Source organism: Oryzias latipes, chromosome 4 (genome assembly GCF_053564925.1).
Source record: "Oryzias latipes strain Hd-rR chromosome 4, Olatipes_Hd-rR_3.1".
In the NCBI taxonomy this organism is placed as follows: domain Eukaryota; kingdom Metazoa; phylum Chordata; class Actinopteri; order Beloniformes; family Adrianichthyidae; genus Oryzias; species Oryzias latipes.
Window position 1 is genome coordinate 36658653 of NC_136240.1, and position 18589 is coordinate 36677241.

Genomic DNA, 18589 nt, shown 5'->3' on the forward strand with positions numbered 1-18589 from the left:
AGCTAAAGGATCTGTTCTTTGTTTCAGACTTCGGCATGACGCGAGACATCTACGAGACGGACTACTACCGCAAAGGAGGGAAAGGTCTGCTTCCTGTCAGGTGGATGGCCCCGGAGTCCCTGAAGGACGGCGTCTTCACCGCTCACTCAGACTGCTGGTGCGTTGCTTCTACTGAGCTGGGGTTGTCGAATGTGTCCCACTGACGCCTCAGACGCACAGAAATTCAATTCTGTACAACACAGTGGGAACACTTGTTTTTTAGGGGCTGGGCGCTCAGAGACCAGTTGGATAGGAAAAACTGTCCTATCCAACCCTAACCCATTGCTATTATTTCTGTTATCAAAAGTTATAATACACAACAGAAAAGCAGCTTTGATGTTTTTTTAAAATAGATTCATGGATTTGATTTTCCAAGTGAAGATCAGTTTGATGTCATTATTTGATTCTTTCAAATCCTGTAGGGCTGCACGGTATGAGGAAAATTCCGATGTGCGATATTAGTGATCAATATTGCAATGATGATTTAAGATGTGATACATGAACAAATAGCTAAACAACCAAAAACATCATTTCCATTCCACGGCAACAGTTTAATTTAAATAAGAGTCAACATAACTTAAAGTAAAGTCCAAACTAGAAGGAGCTGCATTTCCAGAAGAAAATGCAGGGTTGAATGCTGTATTGCTGAATGAAAGCAGAAATATGAGGAAAAAGCTGAACATTGTAAAAGTAGAATGTCTAAAATAGGTCAAACATTGTAGAAGGAGTTAAGCATGAAAGCTGAAATTGTTCAAAAAAATGGCTAAACTGTCCTGCAAAATCCTGAAATATTTTGAAAAGTTAAAGGACCACAAGTCAAAGGTGAACATTGTAAAAGTAGAATGACCAAAACAGGTCAAAATTTGTAGACGGAGTTGAGCATGAAAGCTTAAGTTGATGAAAAAATGGCTGAACTGTTGAAAATTTAAAGATGTTGCTAAAATGGCTAAAAGTGCTAGCATTGGAATCAGCATCATCAACTGACTCAAAAAACACATTGTTTGAGAGTATCATATTGGTAAAAGCTACATGTTCTTGGTTGATAAAAAAATCCACTTTTTTCAAAATGACGGCTTTTCTATTGATTTTATCTCCATAGCAACCATTTTATGTTTGGGTCGGCATGGGATGACGAACAAATCGACGTCAGTTTCAGACAAATCGGTAAAAGTAAACCTTTGGACGTCCTTAGCAACGAAGTTTGTTGGCTAACCACGCCCACATTCCTTATATGTCCAGATCCAGTGAATTTCAATATGTTCAGTTCCAGCCATGGATTAAGTTTATTGCAATATTTGCTTCAGATTTTGTCATAAAAAGGCCACCAACATTAGGTTGTGTCGACATCCCATAATGATTTCTAAACGTATTTTATAGTCCAAAGCCTTGTGATCATTTTAATGTTTGAACGGTGTCTCTAGCGACAAGTATGTTGAAGTTATATTCGTTTAAAGAAACAAAGGCTTCAGATTTGAATAACAAAAAATGGCTGCCAAACAGTCTCCATCCCATAATGACTACTTAACATTTGACAGTAAAAGTGGAGTCACCTGCTGCAACAGGTGACATTCTGTCACATGTTGAGCCTCAAGATCAATTCTCTCAACTGTGTATGTGCCATTAGTCATAGCACACTCATCAATGTGTAATGGTGAGTTACGTTGATCATCCGCTTGCTAGCTGAATGACACAGCAAAATATTTTCATTTTAACAATATCACATGTGGTGTGAAAACATGATAGTCACTTCTCGTAACAGCCACCTAACTCATGGTTTGGGAATCAACACTTTCCCATGAGCCTTAGCGGCCGTGGGCGGGGCTAAGGCCCGGGTCCCAACGCTTGTCCACAAGATGGCTGCGGAGCACATGTTTGAACTGCAGCTTCCAGCTACGAGGAGGAAAATAAAAAATACATCAAAACTAACTTAGATTTGCTCCCACTGTTTTTTCTAACATACATTGAGTGTTTGTGTGTGTGCTTTAAGCTGCTGTGATCATTTTAACGTTTGAATGGTGTCTCTAGCTAAAATTGTGTGGAAGAAGCAAAGGTTCTTGAAAAGATAAAGGAACAATGAATGAAAGCTGAATTTGCTGATGAAATGGCTGCACTATCCTGGAAAATCCTGAAAAATCTTTAAAAGTAAAAGGATAAAAAGTCAAAGCTTATAAGTAACCCCACCTGAAAGAAAATGTTTCCATGTAACGAAATATAATTGAGTTAGTGGAACTGAATTTTATCAAGAAAGGTAAGGTAAAAAAACATGCAGAAAAAGTCAGATGCTGGAATTGAACTCAGAACCTCAGTATTATAAGACCGCTTTCTAAGCCATTGAGCCAACACTTCTGTGATGATAAGATGCAGCCGGTATATATTAATCAGGCTTGTCGTGTATCATCTTATTGGGAAAAGCCGAGTTGAAATGATTTCAAGCCACAGTTCGTTATTTACGTGGAAAAAACGAACGACAATTTTCACTTTTGAAAAGTCAAAGGATTTGAATGACCAAAAGTGGTGGTAAAAAAGGATTCTCAATGTATTTAAATGGAGCAAAAATCTTGGAAAATCCTGTACAAGCATGGAATATCTTGAAAGGTTCAAGGATTTGAAAGACCAAAAGTAATAGCTGAAAGGATAAAGCTGAAAAATCTTAACATTGCAACAGTAAAATGGTTAAAATAGGTAAAAACTGAAGTTAAAATCGCCTCACATTTAGGCAAAAAATGGCCGCAAAACCGTAGTTGGTGTTGCCATCCCATAATAATTTCAAAACTTATATTGAAATACAAAGTCTTATGAGCAGTTTAATGTTTGAACGGTATTTCTAGCTAAAGGCATGTTGAAGTTACAATGGTTGAAATAAACAAAGGTTTCAAGGATTCTCCATGTATTTAAATGGAGCAAAAAATCCTGGAAAATCCTGGAATATCTTAGGAGACAAACATCTAACGTTAAAGGGCTCCATCTGATTGGTCAATAATGTGAAGGCATCCATCTGATTGGTCAAATGCATAAAGGGATTTATTTGATTCGTTCAAAGCCTGTCTGTGTTTGTCTGCAGGTCCTTTGGGGTTGTGCTGTGGGAGATCAGTACTCTTGCAGAGCAGCCTTACCAGGGGCTTTCCAATGAGCAGGTCCTGAAGTTCGTTATGGACGGAGGATTCCTGGACCGGCCGGACAATTGTCCAGAAAGGATGTAAATATTTACTTTTCTCTTTTCATAAGAAGCGACTTCTCTTTCTGCAAAGACCAGATTGTTTTCTCAGTTTTTCTTTCTTATTGTACTCAATCCTTGCTGCATAGAAAAACGCCTTTACCTCATCTACTAATTTAAACTTCTTCTAGGGCTTTCGATCTATCACCTCCTAAGTCCTCGAGCATCATTGGGAAGCTAACTTGGGAAAAAAATGTTAAAATCAGAAGTTGTGATTGGTAAAATACCTGTACAGCGCTTTTCTACCTTCCTCCAAGGCCCAAAGCGCTTTACAGTCACAGTCCCGCTCACCCATTCACACACTGATGGCGGCTTCACAGCCGAACACTGGCGCCAATCTTCGACCACGCAAGGTGGGGTTCAGTGTCTTGCCCAACATGGCAATGGCGGGAGTTAAACCTCCGATATTCCGATCAGAGATCAAATGCACTACCACTGCACCACAGCCGTTCTAGATTCTGTACGCGTTCACATGCCGAGCTTGAAAAGACTTGCTCCCACATCACATATTTTACTAGAACATTGTAAAAAACGTGATGCCTGAATCAAACAAATTAACATGTGATGGGAACATAGACGGAATGTGGGCGTGGTTAACAAAAACGAAATCCAAAAATGTACTTTTGCCGATTTTCCTGAAATGATCTAGCCCTGTTCGTCACTCACCAGCGACCAAAGCATAAAATGGTTGCTATGGAGATAAACCAACAGAAAAGCCGCCGCCTTGAATTTTCTCATGTCGCGCGCAGCTCTGACCGGAGAGGGAGGGGCTGGTAGCAGCCGCTCAGCCAATGAGGACGAGTAGGAAATACAATATAGGGTCCATTAATGGCACAGAAGACGGCCTCTGTCTAATTTGATTTACTTTGTAGAAGTTGAGTCCAACTTTTACATTTTTTCCTTCTTAAACTTGTTGATGTCATTGATTCTGTTTGACATTCTCCGTTTGTAGGCACAGCCTCATGCAGATGTGCTGGCAGTATAACCCCAAGATGCGGCCCACCTTCCTGGAGATCATCGACATGCTGCGGGACGACCTGCACCCCACTTTCCATGAGGTGTCCTTCTTCCACAGTGAGGACAACAAAGTCCCAGAGACGGAGGAGTTCGACCTGGACCTGGACAACATGGAGAGCATCCCTCTGGACCCATCCTCTTACTCCCAGAGAGAGGAGAGCTTAAGCAGAGACGGCGTTCCCTCCGTGGCTCTGAGGGGGAACTACGAGGAGCACGTTCCCTACACACACATGAACGGGGGCAAGAAAAACGGGAGAATACTGTTGTTACCCCGATCCAGCCCTTCCTAACATTTGCTGCCCCTCTCTTCCTGTGTCGTTTGGAAGGATTTTCGTGGAGGAGCCCTTCAGAAAAACAAGAAACGTATCTCAGGACTTACTCGTTCTTTTTCTTTTGAGGCTGTCCCGAATGGACGGGAAGGGGTGCAAATATTTTTTACTATAAGCTTGCTCCCTGACTCATCAGACTTATGATCTTTCACTATCGTCATGTTTCCATGACTCCTGAAACACTGAGGGGTTGTTCGTGTGTTTGTGGGGTGGGGGGCTCAGTGAACACAACAAACCTTAAAAAACCAAGAAGGCTGCTCAAAAACTCCAGGACCCTCCTTTCCTGCCACATTTGGGGGCTTTTTCTCTGGACGGTCTTTTTACTCAGATTGTGGCCTTTTTTCTGTGTGGCCTCCAAACAAAGAGAAGTGTCTGTTTCTGTTCGCACCTCCTTCCTCTTGGATTCTTACTTCAATCAGTGATTTGCAAAGGCTCAGAACAAAGAGGCCTTCCTACAGGAAGGTGTTCTTGTTTTTCCTAACTACTCGCAGATTCATTTGCTGTTTGACTAGTTTTAATTTATTGGCTGTAAACATATTTTCATTTGTTTTTGTCTGTGTCCTCACTATGACTGTGGCTGAAGGATATTTAAAGAGTTAAGAGTTGGACAAAAGCGTTCCTCAGACTGACCAATAGCTGCTGCTTTGATCATATATACATTTATATGTGTATATATGTTCTTTCAACCATTATTCTAAATATAATATACTGGATGTTCTCGTTTTTTGTAAATATTTGATATTTTTCCTCACAAGCTTTGCTACTTTTTCAGGTTTTCTGTGGTTTTTCTTTAATTTCTTGTTCCAGAAATCCTACCCATCCTCCGTTAAGGTTCTTATTCCTAGATTTTCCAGATTTCAGTCCTTTTCCAATCACACCTCCAATGTTAAAAACAACACATTTTAGAAGATATTGTCGATATTTAGGGACAAATCCACCACTCCTGCAGAGATTAAAAGGAGTTAAAAAACCGTCACATATAGCTCTGAATCGTGCCGGCTCCCCCACCGGGGGCTGAACTCAACGGACCGGATGAACCCTGGTGGAAATTTCCACCATTTTAGTTGGAGGGGGGCTTCCAGCCGGTGAATGGGAGACATCGGCAGACATTTGGATTGTTGAGCCTCTCAGTTAAGCAGTAAAGGTCTGCTGGGCTGTGGATATTTCACTCAGCAGTGACATTCCAGGGTTCAGTTTAGCCCGCCCGCCTGCAGAGTTTGTGTCATCCCCAAATCCTTCAGTCGTGTTTTTTTTTTTTATTATCACAGTTTGGTCATTATTTATTTGTTGGTTGAGCTAAAATCCTGCAGAAGAAAACCAGTCGTCAGTTTAAAAAGGTTGATATTTTTGGCCCTCGGAGGCCGCCATAAGGTCATACTTCAGCAGGAGCGGGATTTCTGAAGGTGTGGGTGTTCAGGCCATCCCAACTGCATCATCGTGGCGGTTTTCCTGGGCGTCTGCTAGCACAGGTTGAGGCAGAGCAGCTGTCGTGGCATTGAACCAGTGCCTTCCAAAGCCAGAACCTCTTCCAGGCTGCTTCTTGTGGCGATCCCACACACAGACGGCCTTCATCTCTGTTCCTGAGCTGCAGCCTTTTTCTCTCAGAAACAGGAGTTGTAGGTTTCAGCCCCTTAATGCGGAGTTGACATGTAGGGCTTCTGTATTTTGTAAAATACTTGTGAAAACAGATGAAAAAGAGAAAAAAACCTGTCGTCCTTCAGTTGTGGACAACAAAAACCATGTTGCTTGCTGCCATGAGAACACATCTCCTGCCATCATCCGCTCTGCTGCTCACATCCATATGCAATTCCGGTGGTGCCCATTTCTGTGCACCACCCGCTATTTATTATTGAATCCGATTACTGTTGTCACTTCGGGGTTGACGGGGACGGAGAGGCGGACCTGTCCTGGTGGAGGAAGCGTTAAGCAGCAGCTTTAGTCATTTGTTTGGTTTGCTTCCTTGTCGTTGGTTAATCATTCTTCTCCTCTTCGTGTTTGGCCGAAGTCTACCTCAGTGCTTTGGGAAAAATCCGTTCAAAGAGCCTCTTCATCCACTACTCACTTACCAGAACAGTCCGTGTGTCTTTGTGTTTCGGGGAAGCATCTGTCATATGTGAATATTTTTGTTTTTGCAACAGCTTAGATTTTGGCCATTTTTATTTTTTGTATTGCACATCTAGATTTTGTAGCTGGTTTGTAAACACAGGTGTTGAAGTCTATTATCTTATATTTCAGTTGTAGCACCTTTTTAAAAGTCAAACTATCAGGCACTGAATCTGCTGTTTTTTGTTTTCTCTGTAGTGTGTGTGCGCGTGTGTGTGTGTGTGTGTGCGTGCGCATACATGTTGGTTATTTTGGCGCCGCGTACCTCCAGTCTCTGAGGCGTTTGTATGCATCCAAAGCTAACTCTGTGCAGCGGTTTATCACGCCTGCAGCAGAGTTCAGGCTGAACAGAAGGCCTACATTCAGTTTGTCGGTTCAAATCCCACACTGTCTGTGTGTATAGATATTTTTTTCTACTGTGAATATCCAGAGATGACTTTTAATTTTGTTGTCAACGCCATGGATCAAGCATTTTGCGGCTTACCGGGGCACACGCTTGTAAAAATGTTTATATTAGAGGGGGCCTAACACCCCCACCCTCTGTAATGGAGAAAAGCCGGACTGGGACAATCCTGTGTGCCATTAAAAACTATCAACTGACATCGAATCAAGATTGTACAATTTCGTCTCAGGGAGGCGGCCGGATGTTTTGTGGGCGGAGGATGAAGAGGATGAGGAGGAAGAAAAAGCTACCTTCTCCGACTGAAACCCAAGTTTTCAGCACCTTTGCAAAACCCAAGCCCAACAAATTCTCCCTGTTCTGGATAATCAGGGCTCCTCTGCTGTGGTTCTGACTGCCCTCTAGTGGCTGGATTGGGACCATTGCAGGTCAGGGGTGGCAAAGCATGACCCACAGTGCCTTGCTCAGACTACAAGGGCCGCCTGACCCCCCCACCCCACCCCACCCAGTCCTGAACTGCCTCCTGACTGGCATGTGTCCACCAATCACAGAAGAGGACTTTCCACACCCCAAAAAAGAGAAGTTTTTATTTAAATGCGGAGATGATTCTGGATTACAAGACTGATGACTTTAACCAAAAATGAGAAAAAACTGTTAAACTGGTGTCTGTACTCTGCTGAGCTCTAGTTTGCTTTGTGCATGGAACATGAAATATCTCTAAGCTTGATCATTTGATGCTCTCTGTCTTTGCCTCTCATCAGCGACTCCCCAAAGCACTTAACAATAATAAGAACAATAACAATAAAGAAAAAAAGCATAAATGTGGCATTTCAATGTTTGGAATGCATTCATTTCCTGTCATAAACTGATTCATAACTGTAAATACCAGTCTGCCCTGAAATTGTAATGGTACTTGATTTTAGGGAATTTTTGTTTCTTTGGTTGAACAGAGCATGCTCAGAACGCAGCGCAGGCTGAGAACAAAGCATTTTATGTATTATTGTGTTTTAAAGAAAAAAGTATTACCATTTAGAGATGTTGATTTTTTTTTTCCAAAACCTAATAGGGAAGACAAATACAATTACTTTTTCTGACTGTAAAGTTTTAGTACTCTTGTACATTTTGAATTTAATGTTGATATCAATGTGTATATAACTTTTTTTCTAAATCTATAAGATTGGATATTTTCTTTCCTTCCATCATGACAGCCCACCACACAGTGGATTCAGCAGCACAACTTTTGTCTGAGCCGATAGGAAACCTTCAGTGTAGCGTGAACCCTGCATGTTTCAGCCGTGCGTTGGGAGCGCCCCCCCGCCCCGCCCCGCCCCGCCGCAGAGCCTGTCATGTCAGATGAATCACCTTCCATCTCCTGAAATGATTCCTTCAAACTGGGACAGACCACTGCACATCTCTGTTAGGAGACACAAGTATTAAAATCCATTTAGAATTTTGACTAAATCTATATCTCAGAATAGTGCAACATTTGGAAAAATTCTATTTTTACATGAGGGCTAAAGAGATGAAAACATTCATTTAGAAAAAAAATAGGGTTAAGAAAAATGTCTACACAAAACTATCTTCTTCAGTGTTTTACTCCATACTCAATGCTGACACCTAGTGTTGAAGTTGGAGATTACCACCAACCAGACGCCTTTTCTCATGATGCAAACTTGAAACCCTCTCTTCATCTCTACTATGACCTGCATCAGGTTGGGATGTAGCTACACCAACTGGCTGCAGACTTGAAATTAGTCAGAGCCTCCGAGCTGTCCACTTTAAGGTCTTTTTGAAATGGGATTCCTCCTGAATTAGCTTCTCAACTCTGGACAAAACCATTCCAAATCCTAAATTTGAGCCTGGTGTCATTAATATGATGAACTGTAAACTCAGTGGTCTGTTCCAGTTTTTTTACCGTCTCTTTCCCTGCCTCTTGCTTCCTCTGCCATTCAGAGTACAGTCTTTCTTCGTCCATCCTCTTCCTCTTTAAGTCTCCTCAGTGCACATAGATGGTCCCCAGAGTGCTGTGTCTAGTCTTGCAGGATACCTCTTTATTATTATTATTGCCAATGAATATGCTGTTGTGTTCATTTTTGGGATGTGTCGCGTGCATACATTGCAAAGAGATTGTGTGTTTGTACTGTTCACACCCTAAATCTGCAAACCCACAAAGATCACTTCACATCCCCTCGGACCCCCCCCAGCCCCCACACTGGATCCAACTATGCCATTATCTCTGTGTAACACGGATACTGAACTTAACGCTCACACACAAACCCAAATGCATTTTGTACAGGATCAAAAATGTGCCATGACTAAAAGAACGCTTGATGATTTATTTTTTCTATGTTTTTAACGGAGAGCCAAGTAGTAACATTTAAAGAAAAAAAGTTGCAATGGAAATAAAAAAATCTTGCTGTGTGTAAATTATTCAAAAATAAACTGTTTATATTAAAATTATTGGAGAATATGTTTGTCGTTGCACTTATGTGTTTTTTTTATCTTTAGGGATTTTTTTCCCGAAGTTGGAGAAAAAACAAACTTATTTTAAGATCCATGTGTTATACTGTACAATTCCATTCAATTTTATTTATATAGCCCAATATTGCAACAATAGTCATCTCAATGGGCTTTCACAGGATCCACAGCCAAGTGTAGGAGCAGGCAGGTTCCTACGTTCAGTCGGAGTCACACGAGCCAACGGTTCACTCAAAAACACTTTTATTAAATACCCAGATCCCAAACGGCCAGACAAAGAATTATTACAACTTATTGAACTTTGCTTAAATAACAATGATTTCTTATTCAATAATCAATACTATCTCCAGATTACCGGGACGGCCATGGGCCAGAGGTTTGCCCCCTGCTACGCTAATCTTTACATGAGCGAGTGGGAGCAGGAAGCCTTAACCAAATGCCCAATCAAACCAACCCTCTACCTCCGATATCTAGACGATATATTTGGTATTTGGTCCCATTCCCTCACTCAATTATCCGAACTCAAATAACCATCACCCATGCATTAATCTTAAACACACCATTGATGCCCATCAAATAAACTTCTTGGACACCACCGTCTTTTTTCAAGTCACCAACAGCACGCAATATACCCTACAGACCTAAGTTTATTTTAAGCCCACAGACACGCATTCACTACTTCATAAAACCAGTTATCATCCTAGGCATACATTTCTCTTCTTTCTCTTTCGGCTTTTCCCATCAGGGGTCGCCACAGCGAATCATCCTTTTCCACCTCACCCTATCATGAACATCTTCTACCCTAACGTTAGCCAACTTCATGTCCTCTGTTAAGACATCCATGTATCTCCTCTTTGGCCGTCCTCTTGCCCTCCTGCCAGGCAGCTCCATCTCCAACATCCTTCTACCAATATATTCACTATCCCTCCTCTGAACATGTCCAAACCATCTCAGTCTGGCTTCTCTGACTTTGTCGCTAACACAGGCAACATGAGCCGTCCCTCTGATGTACTCGTTCCTTATCCTGTCTAACCTGGTCACTCCTAAGGAGAACCTCAACATCTTCATCTCCGCTACCTCCATCTCAGCCTCTTGTCTCTGTCTCACTGCTACCGTCTCTAACCCATAGAGCAGAGCTGGTCTCACCACTGTCTTGTACACCTTTCCTTTGAGTCTTGCTGGCACTCTTCTGTCACACAACACTCCTGACACTTTCCTCCACCCGCTCCAACCTGCCTGCACTCGCCTCTTCACCTCTTTTCCACAATCCCCATCACACTGAACTGTTGACCCCAAGTACTTAAACTCCTGCACCTTCTTCACCTCAGCCCCCTGTAACCTAACGCTTCTACCTTGATCCCTCTCGTTCAGACACATGTATTCTGTCTTACTACGACTGACCTTCATGCCTCTTCTTTCCAGAGCAAACCTCCACCTCTCTAGCTGTTCCTCCACCTGCTCTCTACTCTCACTGCAAATTACAATGTCATCCGCAAACATCATTGTCCAGGGAGATTCCTGTCTTACCTCGTCTGTCAGCCTGTCCATCAGCATAGCAAACAAAAAAGGACTCAAAGCTGATCCTTGGTGTAGTCCCACCTCCACCTTGAACTCCTCTGTCTGACCTACAGCACATCTCACCACCGTCATACTTCTCTCATACATGTCCTGAACTACTCTGACATACTTCTCTGCCACTCCAGACGACCTCATACAGTACCACAGCTCCTCCCTCGGCACCCTGTCATACGCCTTCTCTAAATCTACGAACACACAATGCAGCTCCTTCTGACCTTCTCTGTACTTTTCCATCAACATTCTCAAAGCAAAAATGGCATCAGTGGTGCTCTTACGGGGCATGAAACCATACTGCTGCTCACAGATCTCCACCTTCTTCCTAAGCCTGGCTTCCACTACTCTTTCCCACAGCTTCATTGTGTGGCTCATCAACTTTATTCCTCTATAGTTGCTGCAGTTCTGCGTGTCACCCTTGTTCTTAAAGATCGGGACCAGAACGCTTCTCCTCCATTCCTCAGGCATCTTCTCACTCTCTAAAATCCTATTGAACAACCTTGTTAGAAATTCCACTGCTGTCTCTCCTAGGCACTTCCATACCTCCACAGGTACGTCATCAGGACCAATGGCCTTTCCGCTCTTCATCCTTTTCAGAGCCTTCCTAACCTCATCCTTTCCAATCTCTGCTACTTCCTGCTCCACAACAACCACATCTTCCTCCCTTCTTTCCCTGTCATTTTCCTCGTTCATCAGCTCCTCAAAATACTCCTTCCATCTTTTCTGTACACTCTCTTGGGTTGTTAGCACCTTTCCATCTCTGTCCTTAATCACCCTTATCTGTTGCACGTCCTTCCCATCTCTGTCTCTCTGTCTGGCTAGCCTGTACAAGTCCTTCTCTCCTTCCTTTGTGTCTAGCCTGTCATATAGCTCATCGTAAGCTTTCTGTTTGGCCTTTGCCACCTCTCTCTTCACTCTACGCTGCGCTTCCTTGTACTCCTGTCTACCTTCCTCAGTCCTTTCTACATCCCACTTCCTTTTAGCCAGCCTCTTCCTCTGGACGCATTCCTGTACTTCCTCATTCCACCACCAAGTGTCTTTACCGTCTTTCCTCTTTCCAGATGACACACCTAGCACCTTCCTACCTGTTTCCCTGATAATCTCTGCTGTAGTTTCCCAGTCATCTGGAAGCTCATCCTGACCACCCAGAACCTGTCTCAACTTCTGCCTAAATTCCTCACAAGTTTCTTCATTCTGTAGCTTCCACCACTTGGTCTTCTTTTCTGTTTTCCCTCTCTTCTTCTTCCTGACCTCCAGAGTCATCTTACACACCACCATGCGGTGCTGTCTGGCTACACTCTCTCCTACCACCACTTTGCAGTCATTAACCTCTCTCAAATGACCTCGTCTACATAGGATGTAGTCCACCTGAGTACTCCTACCTCCACTTCTGTATGTCACTCTATGTTCCTCTCTCTTCTGGAAGTAAGTGTTGACTACAGCCATTTCCATCCTCTTCGCAAAGTCCACCACCATCTGTCCCTCCAGATTCCTTTCCTTCACACCAAACCTGCCCATCACCTCCTCATCACCTCTATTGCCCTCACCAACATGCCCATTGAAGTCTGCTCCAATAACAACTCTCTCTCCTCTGGGAAAACTCTCTATGACCTCATCCAACTCACTCCAGAATCTCTCCTTCACTTCTAATTCACAGCCAACCTGTGGCGCATACCCACTGACTACATTCACCATCACCCCTTCAATTTCTAACTTTAGGCTCATCATCCTGTCTGAGACTCTTTTCACCTCTAGAACACTGTTTACAAACTCCCCCTTCAGAATCACTCCTACCCCGTTTCTCTTCCTATCAACACCATGATAGAACAGTTTGTATCCTCCTCCAATACTACGTGCCTTGCTGCCCTTCCATCTTGTCTCCTGCACACACAGTACATCTACCTTCCTTCTCTCCATCATGTCTGCCAGCTCTCTGCCTTTCCCTGTCATTGTGCCAACGTTAAGAGTCCCTATTCTCAAACCTATGTTCCTGCCTTTTCCCTTCTCTCTCTGGCCACGGACCCTTCTGCCTCCCCTCTTTCTTCCACCAACAGTAGTCAAATTTCCACCGACACCCTGTAGGTTAACAGCATCGGTGGCGGTCGTTGTTAACCCGGGCCTCGACCGATCCGGTATGTCTAAATCTTTCTCGTGGATGATTCGCATGGTTATTTTGGCAATTTTTACGCCGGATGCCCTTCCTGACGCAACCCTCTCTATTTATCCGGGCTTGGGACCGGCACAGAAGTTACTGGCTTGCAACCCCTGTGGCTAGGCATACATTTAAAGGTCTTATAAAATCACAAATCATCCGTTTTTATCCAATCTGTTCTCTGCAACCAGTATCCTTTTTAAAAGTCTGCAGACCAGGGGCTACTCAAAACGCTTCCTGAGATCCATAAAATCCTTCACCTTGGCTTCCCTCACTCCCACTCACTCTCAGTCTACGCCTTTCCCTGCCCAGGTCCCGGAGCCCGACCCTCAAGATCCCTCCCCTTCATCGCATCCCCCTTCTCATTCTCCACAATTGGTACTATTCGTATCTACGTTTTTACACAAGGACTTCCTCGCATAATCAAGCAGAATTTCACCAGCTCAAAAGCTCACCTGCCAGCCTTTGACAATCTTCAAATCATATCAGCATATCGAAAACATAAAAGCCTCAAGTCTCTCCTGGTCACATCCCTTTACAGCGAAAATAAAACCACACCTCAACCCCTATTGAACCATCATTTCAAATCCAGGAAAATCATCCACAATACCAAAACTAGCTCATCATATCCAATTTCAACTTCAAACTCAAACTCAAACTTTATTTATTTATATAGCGCCTTTCATTTTGGTTAAAAACACAAAGCGCTTGAAACCCTCTACCCTAGTGTTGTTCACTATCCATAGCAACAACAAACATAGTTTACATTATCACTTGCACCCTTTGCAATAAGCATTATATCGGAGACACTCAAAATTCAATTCAAACCCGTCTAAATCAACATCTTTACAATATTAGGGTAGGACGACTTACCATCCACCTGGTTTTACACTTCACACTCCACCCCATTACTCATCTGATAATATATGGACTGGAACACAATGACCGATGAACGTGTGGGCAGAGAAAGAGAGCAGAGAGAGTCTGGATCCAGAGACTTGGGATGATGGCACCAGGCGGCCTAAATGAGGATTGACCTCTCTGACAGGCGCTCCAATATTTCCGTTCCTCGTCTTTGCATCCATTTCAACAAACTTTTTTCCCCCCTATTCATTTATGAGTACAATTTTATTATTTTTTAAATATTTTTTAAAGTATTCTTCTAATTATTCTTATGATTATTACTTACTTATTTACTTATCTATAATTTTTTTTCTCCACTCCTACCCCTGCCCAATAATTGAAACCTACCCGGTGACGGGCCAATAGATTGTTTAAACCCCCCCCCCAAATTGATTTTTAAACTCTTAGTACTATTGTGGCTTACACTTTTATATTGCTGGATGGATCTAATACCCAATTGTTTTTTGTATGAATGTGATTCACGCAGGCGGTAATGATGCCCGATGGAGACAATCAGAGGTGGTTAACTTAAACGTAGCTTCGGTGTGTAAACTGGCTAAGACGATGTCCGACACTAGGCCTGCACAATATACCGCAAATTTATCGTTATCGCGAAATCAAGCTGTGCAATATGCATATCGCAAAAGACGGCAAAAATCACAATAAATGATTAAATTAAATGTGCTAAAACAAACTCATGGCAGCTTGAAATATTGAACAAATGAAATAAATCCCTTTATGCATTTAACCAATCAGAAGGACCCGTTTACGTTTTTGATCAATCAGATGAGCCCTTTTATGTTTGATGTTTGCCTCCTATGTCGACGAGGGTCATTTGGAGTATAATTTTTAAACTGTTGCAGTGAAATGGAAATGATGTTTTTGTTTTTTTTGCTATTTGTTTATATAACGCAATTTATATCGTTATCACAATATTAATTACCAATATCGCATATCGCGAGTTTTCCTCATATCGTGCAGCCCTATCCGACACTGTCATTTTCTCTGGTCCCCTGCCGAACTTAGTCAGTGATGAAATGTACAGCCGCTTTTCATCATTTAACCGCTGGCTTTCTAGATGGTGCCCAGAAAACGGCGTTGGTTTTGTGGATAACTGGAGCGCGTTTTGGGGGAAGCCCGGTCTCATGCGGAGAGACGGCGTCCATCCCACCCGGGACGGTGCCGCTCTTCTTTCTAGAAACATTTCTGCTAGCCTTAGTCTGTCAACCTGACAATCCAGAGACAAGACCCGGGCGCAGAGCAGCAGTGTAAAACGCTCCTCTGAGCCTCCCTCAGGGTTAGTGCCGGTGCAAAACCCATGCAGGGAAAGTCAAGCAGGTCCGAGCTTTAGCTTATGTGCTGAAAGACAAATGAAAGGAGCGCGTCATAGAAACCTTAAAGTGACAGACAGCAGTTCTCATAAGCAGAATTATGATGTCATTAAATAGCGACTCGTCGCATTTCGGGCAGACACTCGGCAGAATTGCAGGTTACTCCCCTAGGGCGGGTCAGTTAATTAACCCACCTGCTTAGCGTCCTATTTAAGTCAGGTGTACAATTGTTCATTCTCTCTTACCTTCAGCGCTCATTCTTTGCCCCTCCCTCCTCCCCGGCTTCCACCTGTGGGCTCCGTTACGGGGGTTGTTACCCGAAAGTGTATGGGAAAAAATAAGTGTCTCAAGGAATTGAACGGAGCCTTATGCCAAAACGAAGTTGTGAATCAAATTGTGAATGTCAACCTAAAGATGTTGTGAAATAAATATTCTTCTGCAAGAGTTGTCTGACTGAAATGCGGTTTATTAAACATTCGATCCATTTCCTCCAAGTCCCTCTTAGTCAATGAGTTAATCATTGATAACAACCTTAGTCTTTTAGCCTTAACAGAAACTTGGCTCCAACAGGATGACTATGTTAGATTGAATGAAGCAACCCCCCCCCCCCCCCCCACTTATGCTAACTATCAGAAATCCAGGATTTCAGGGAAAGGAGGTGGTTTGGCAGTAATATCACAGTCTAGCTTACTTCTCAGCCCTAAAGTTAAAAATGTTTATAATTCATTTGAAAGAATCATTTGTCTATAAATCACCCAAACAGGAAAACTCCAAAACCTGTTTTACTCATAATTATTTATCGCCCCCCCGGCCCATATTGAGAATTTTTAACTGAGTTTTCCGACTTCCTATCGACTATTGTCTTAGATTCTGATCAAACTATAATATTAGGGGATTTTAATATTCATGTTGATGACCCCAGTGACTGTCTAGGAAAGGCTTTTGCAGCTTTATTAGATGATGTTGGTTTCACCCAAAGTGTGAATGAACCCACTCACTGTCATAAGCACACCCTGGACCTTGTTCTAACCCATGGGATAGAGATCAGCCAGCTGAGTGTCCTTCCTCTTAACCCCATCATTTCTGATCACTTTCTGATTACCTTCCAGTTTAAACTGGAACATCCTTCTGTCCCAGTGAATAAGAAACAGCTTAGAAGAACCTTAACTGACCGTTCTGTGTCTGAGTTTAAACACACAGTTCAGCCAGTACTTAGTGATATTCTGAGAAAATACTCTGAGTCCAGCTCCCATAGCATCAGTCCTAGTATAAATGACCACTTTGTCAATGATGCCTTACAAGCCCTCAGGAGTACACTCAATGTTGTTGCCCCCCTGAAACCTAAGTTCGTCAGACAAAACCGAGTAGCACCGTGGTTTAACGCTGAAACTCGTTCTCTCAAACAAGAAACCCGTAAGTTGGAAAGAGAATGGCGCCGCTCCGGTTCAGAGCAGTCTCTGGATATCTGGAAACATAGCCTATTAAATTATAAAAAAGCTCTGCGTAGAGCTAGAAGCCAGTACTATTCAACCTTAATATCAGAGAATGGAAATAATCCAAGATTTCTTTTTAGTACTATTACTAGATTAACTCGCAGTCAGAGCTCAGTAGAACCACATGTTCCTGTTTCTCTCAGCTCTGATGATTTTCTTACATTTTTCGATAGTAAAATCTCAAATATTAGACATAAGTTAAATCAAGTTATTCCTACTATCAGCCCAGAACAGGCTGAAGCGGTAGAAATGGAGGCATCCATAGAAACCTCTGTAACATTGGACTGCTTCACTGCTGTGGATCAAGCGGAAATAACATCAATTATTACGTCCTCCAAATCCTCAACGTGTCTGTTAGACCCAATTGCCACTAGACTTTTTAAAGAAACTTTTCCCCCTAATTAATGATCCCATATTAACGATAAAAAATGCCTCTCTGGAAACGGGTTACGTGCCACAGTCTTTTAAATATGCAGTTGTTAAACCTCTTCTGAAAAAGCCCAGTTTGGATCCTAGCATCTTGGCCAACTATAGACCGATATCAAACCTGCCCTTTATTTCTAAGATCCTAGAAAGAGTTGTAGTTAAGCAGCTTTACTGCCACCTACAGGACAACTGCCACTTTGAAGACTTTCAGTCGGGGTTTAGACCCCACCACAGCACGGAAACTGCACTAGTTAGAGTCTCTAATGACTTGTTATTGGCTTCAGAAAAGGGACTACTTTCTATTCTGGTCCTGTTGGACCTCAGTGCAGCCTTTGACACTATCGACCACGGTATTTTACTCCATAGACTAGAGCAGGACATGGGGATCAGAGGATCTGCTCTCCAGTGGTTTAAATCCTATCTGTCCGATAGGTATCAGTTCGTTAATGTAAATGGACATTCCTCTCAGTGCACTCCAGTTAACTATGGAGTCCCACAGGGCTCAGTCTTAAGGCCCGCACACACCGGGACGAATTTTGCGCGCGATATTTGCCGACGTTTAACGCCAACGTGATTAAACAAAGGGCACCAATATGAGTGTGCACACCGACGCGAAAAACGCCACGCGTAAAAGCGTAATTTTTTAAAAAACGCCTTGGGTTCGTTTTTTTGGTTTGACGCGCCGCGTCAGAAACTATACGACCAATGAGAATGGCGCTTTTGCACACATGTCTGGAGCTTCTGAAGTTACAGTTGAATTGTATGTGGTAAATAATTTTATTATTTATTAATGCATGCGACCCTAATTTGCCTGCTTATGTGTTTTTAATCTTAGCACTTGTTTTTATCTTCAGCACTTTAAAGTTTAGCACCTGTTCAATTCAATTCAATTCAATTTTATTTGTATAGCCCAAAATCCCAACAACAGTCGTCTCGATGGGCTTCGAAGCAAAACATGAACTCAAAAGGATCACGAATACAAAGAGTTCAATAGGAAAATACTAAAATGAACTAACAAACTCACTAAGCTATACTGGCATCCCTGCCCTTAGACCCCCCCCCCCCCCTTCGCGGTTCTTAACACTAGAAGTCCTTGACGTAATAATTAAGTAATTCATCTTTGTCATGTGCT

General features: G+C 42.7%; 2 protein-coding genes across 3 annotated transcripts in view; one reads left to right on the forward strand and one right to left on the reverse strand.

The window, feature by feature from the left end:
• LOC101168764 (insulin receptor) overlaps positions 1 to 9572 on the forward strand; it is a 90108-nt gene extending 80536 nt beyond the window's left edge. For both annotated transcript variants that reach the window (XM_023954641.2, XM_023954639.2), the window contains exons 21-23: positions 28 to 157; positions 3101 to 3235; positions 4206 to 9572. In XM_023954641.2, coding sequence (XP_023810409.1) covers positions 28 to 157; positions 3101 to 3235; positions 4206 to 4560 — 620 coding nt within the window. In that variant the 3' untranslated portion in view covers positions 4561 to 9572. The remainder of the gene's footprint in view (positions 1 to 27; positions 158 to 3100; positions 3236 to 4205) is intronic.
• Positions 1 to 13423, reverse strand: part of LOC144991983 (uncharacterized) — a 123794-nt gene extending 110371 nt beyond the window's left edge. The window contains exon 1 of the mRNA XM_078946453.1: positions 10511 to 13423. Within this exon, the coding sequence (XP_078802579.1) occupies positions 10511 to 13318 (2808 nt within the window). The 5' untranslated portion in view covers positions 13319 to 13423. The remainder of the gene's footprint in view (positions 1 to 10510) is intronic.
• Between the last annotated feature and the right edge of the window lie 5166 nt (positions 13424 to 18589).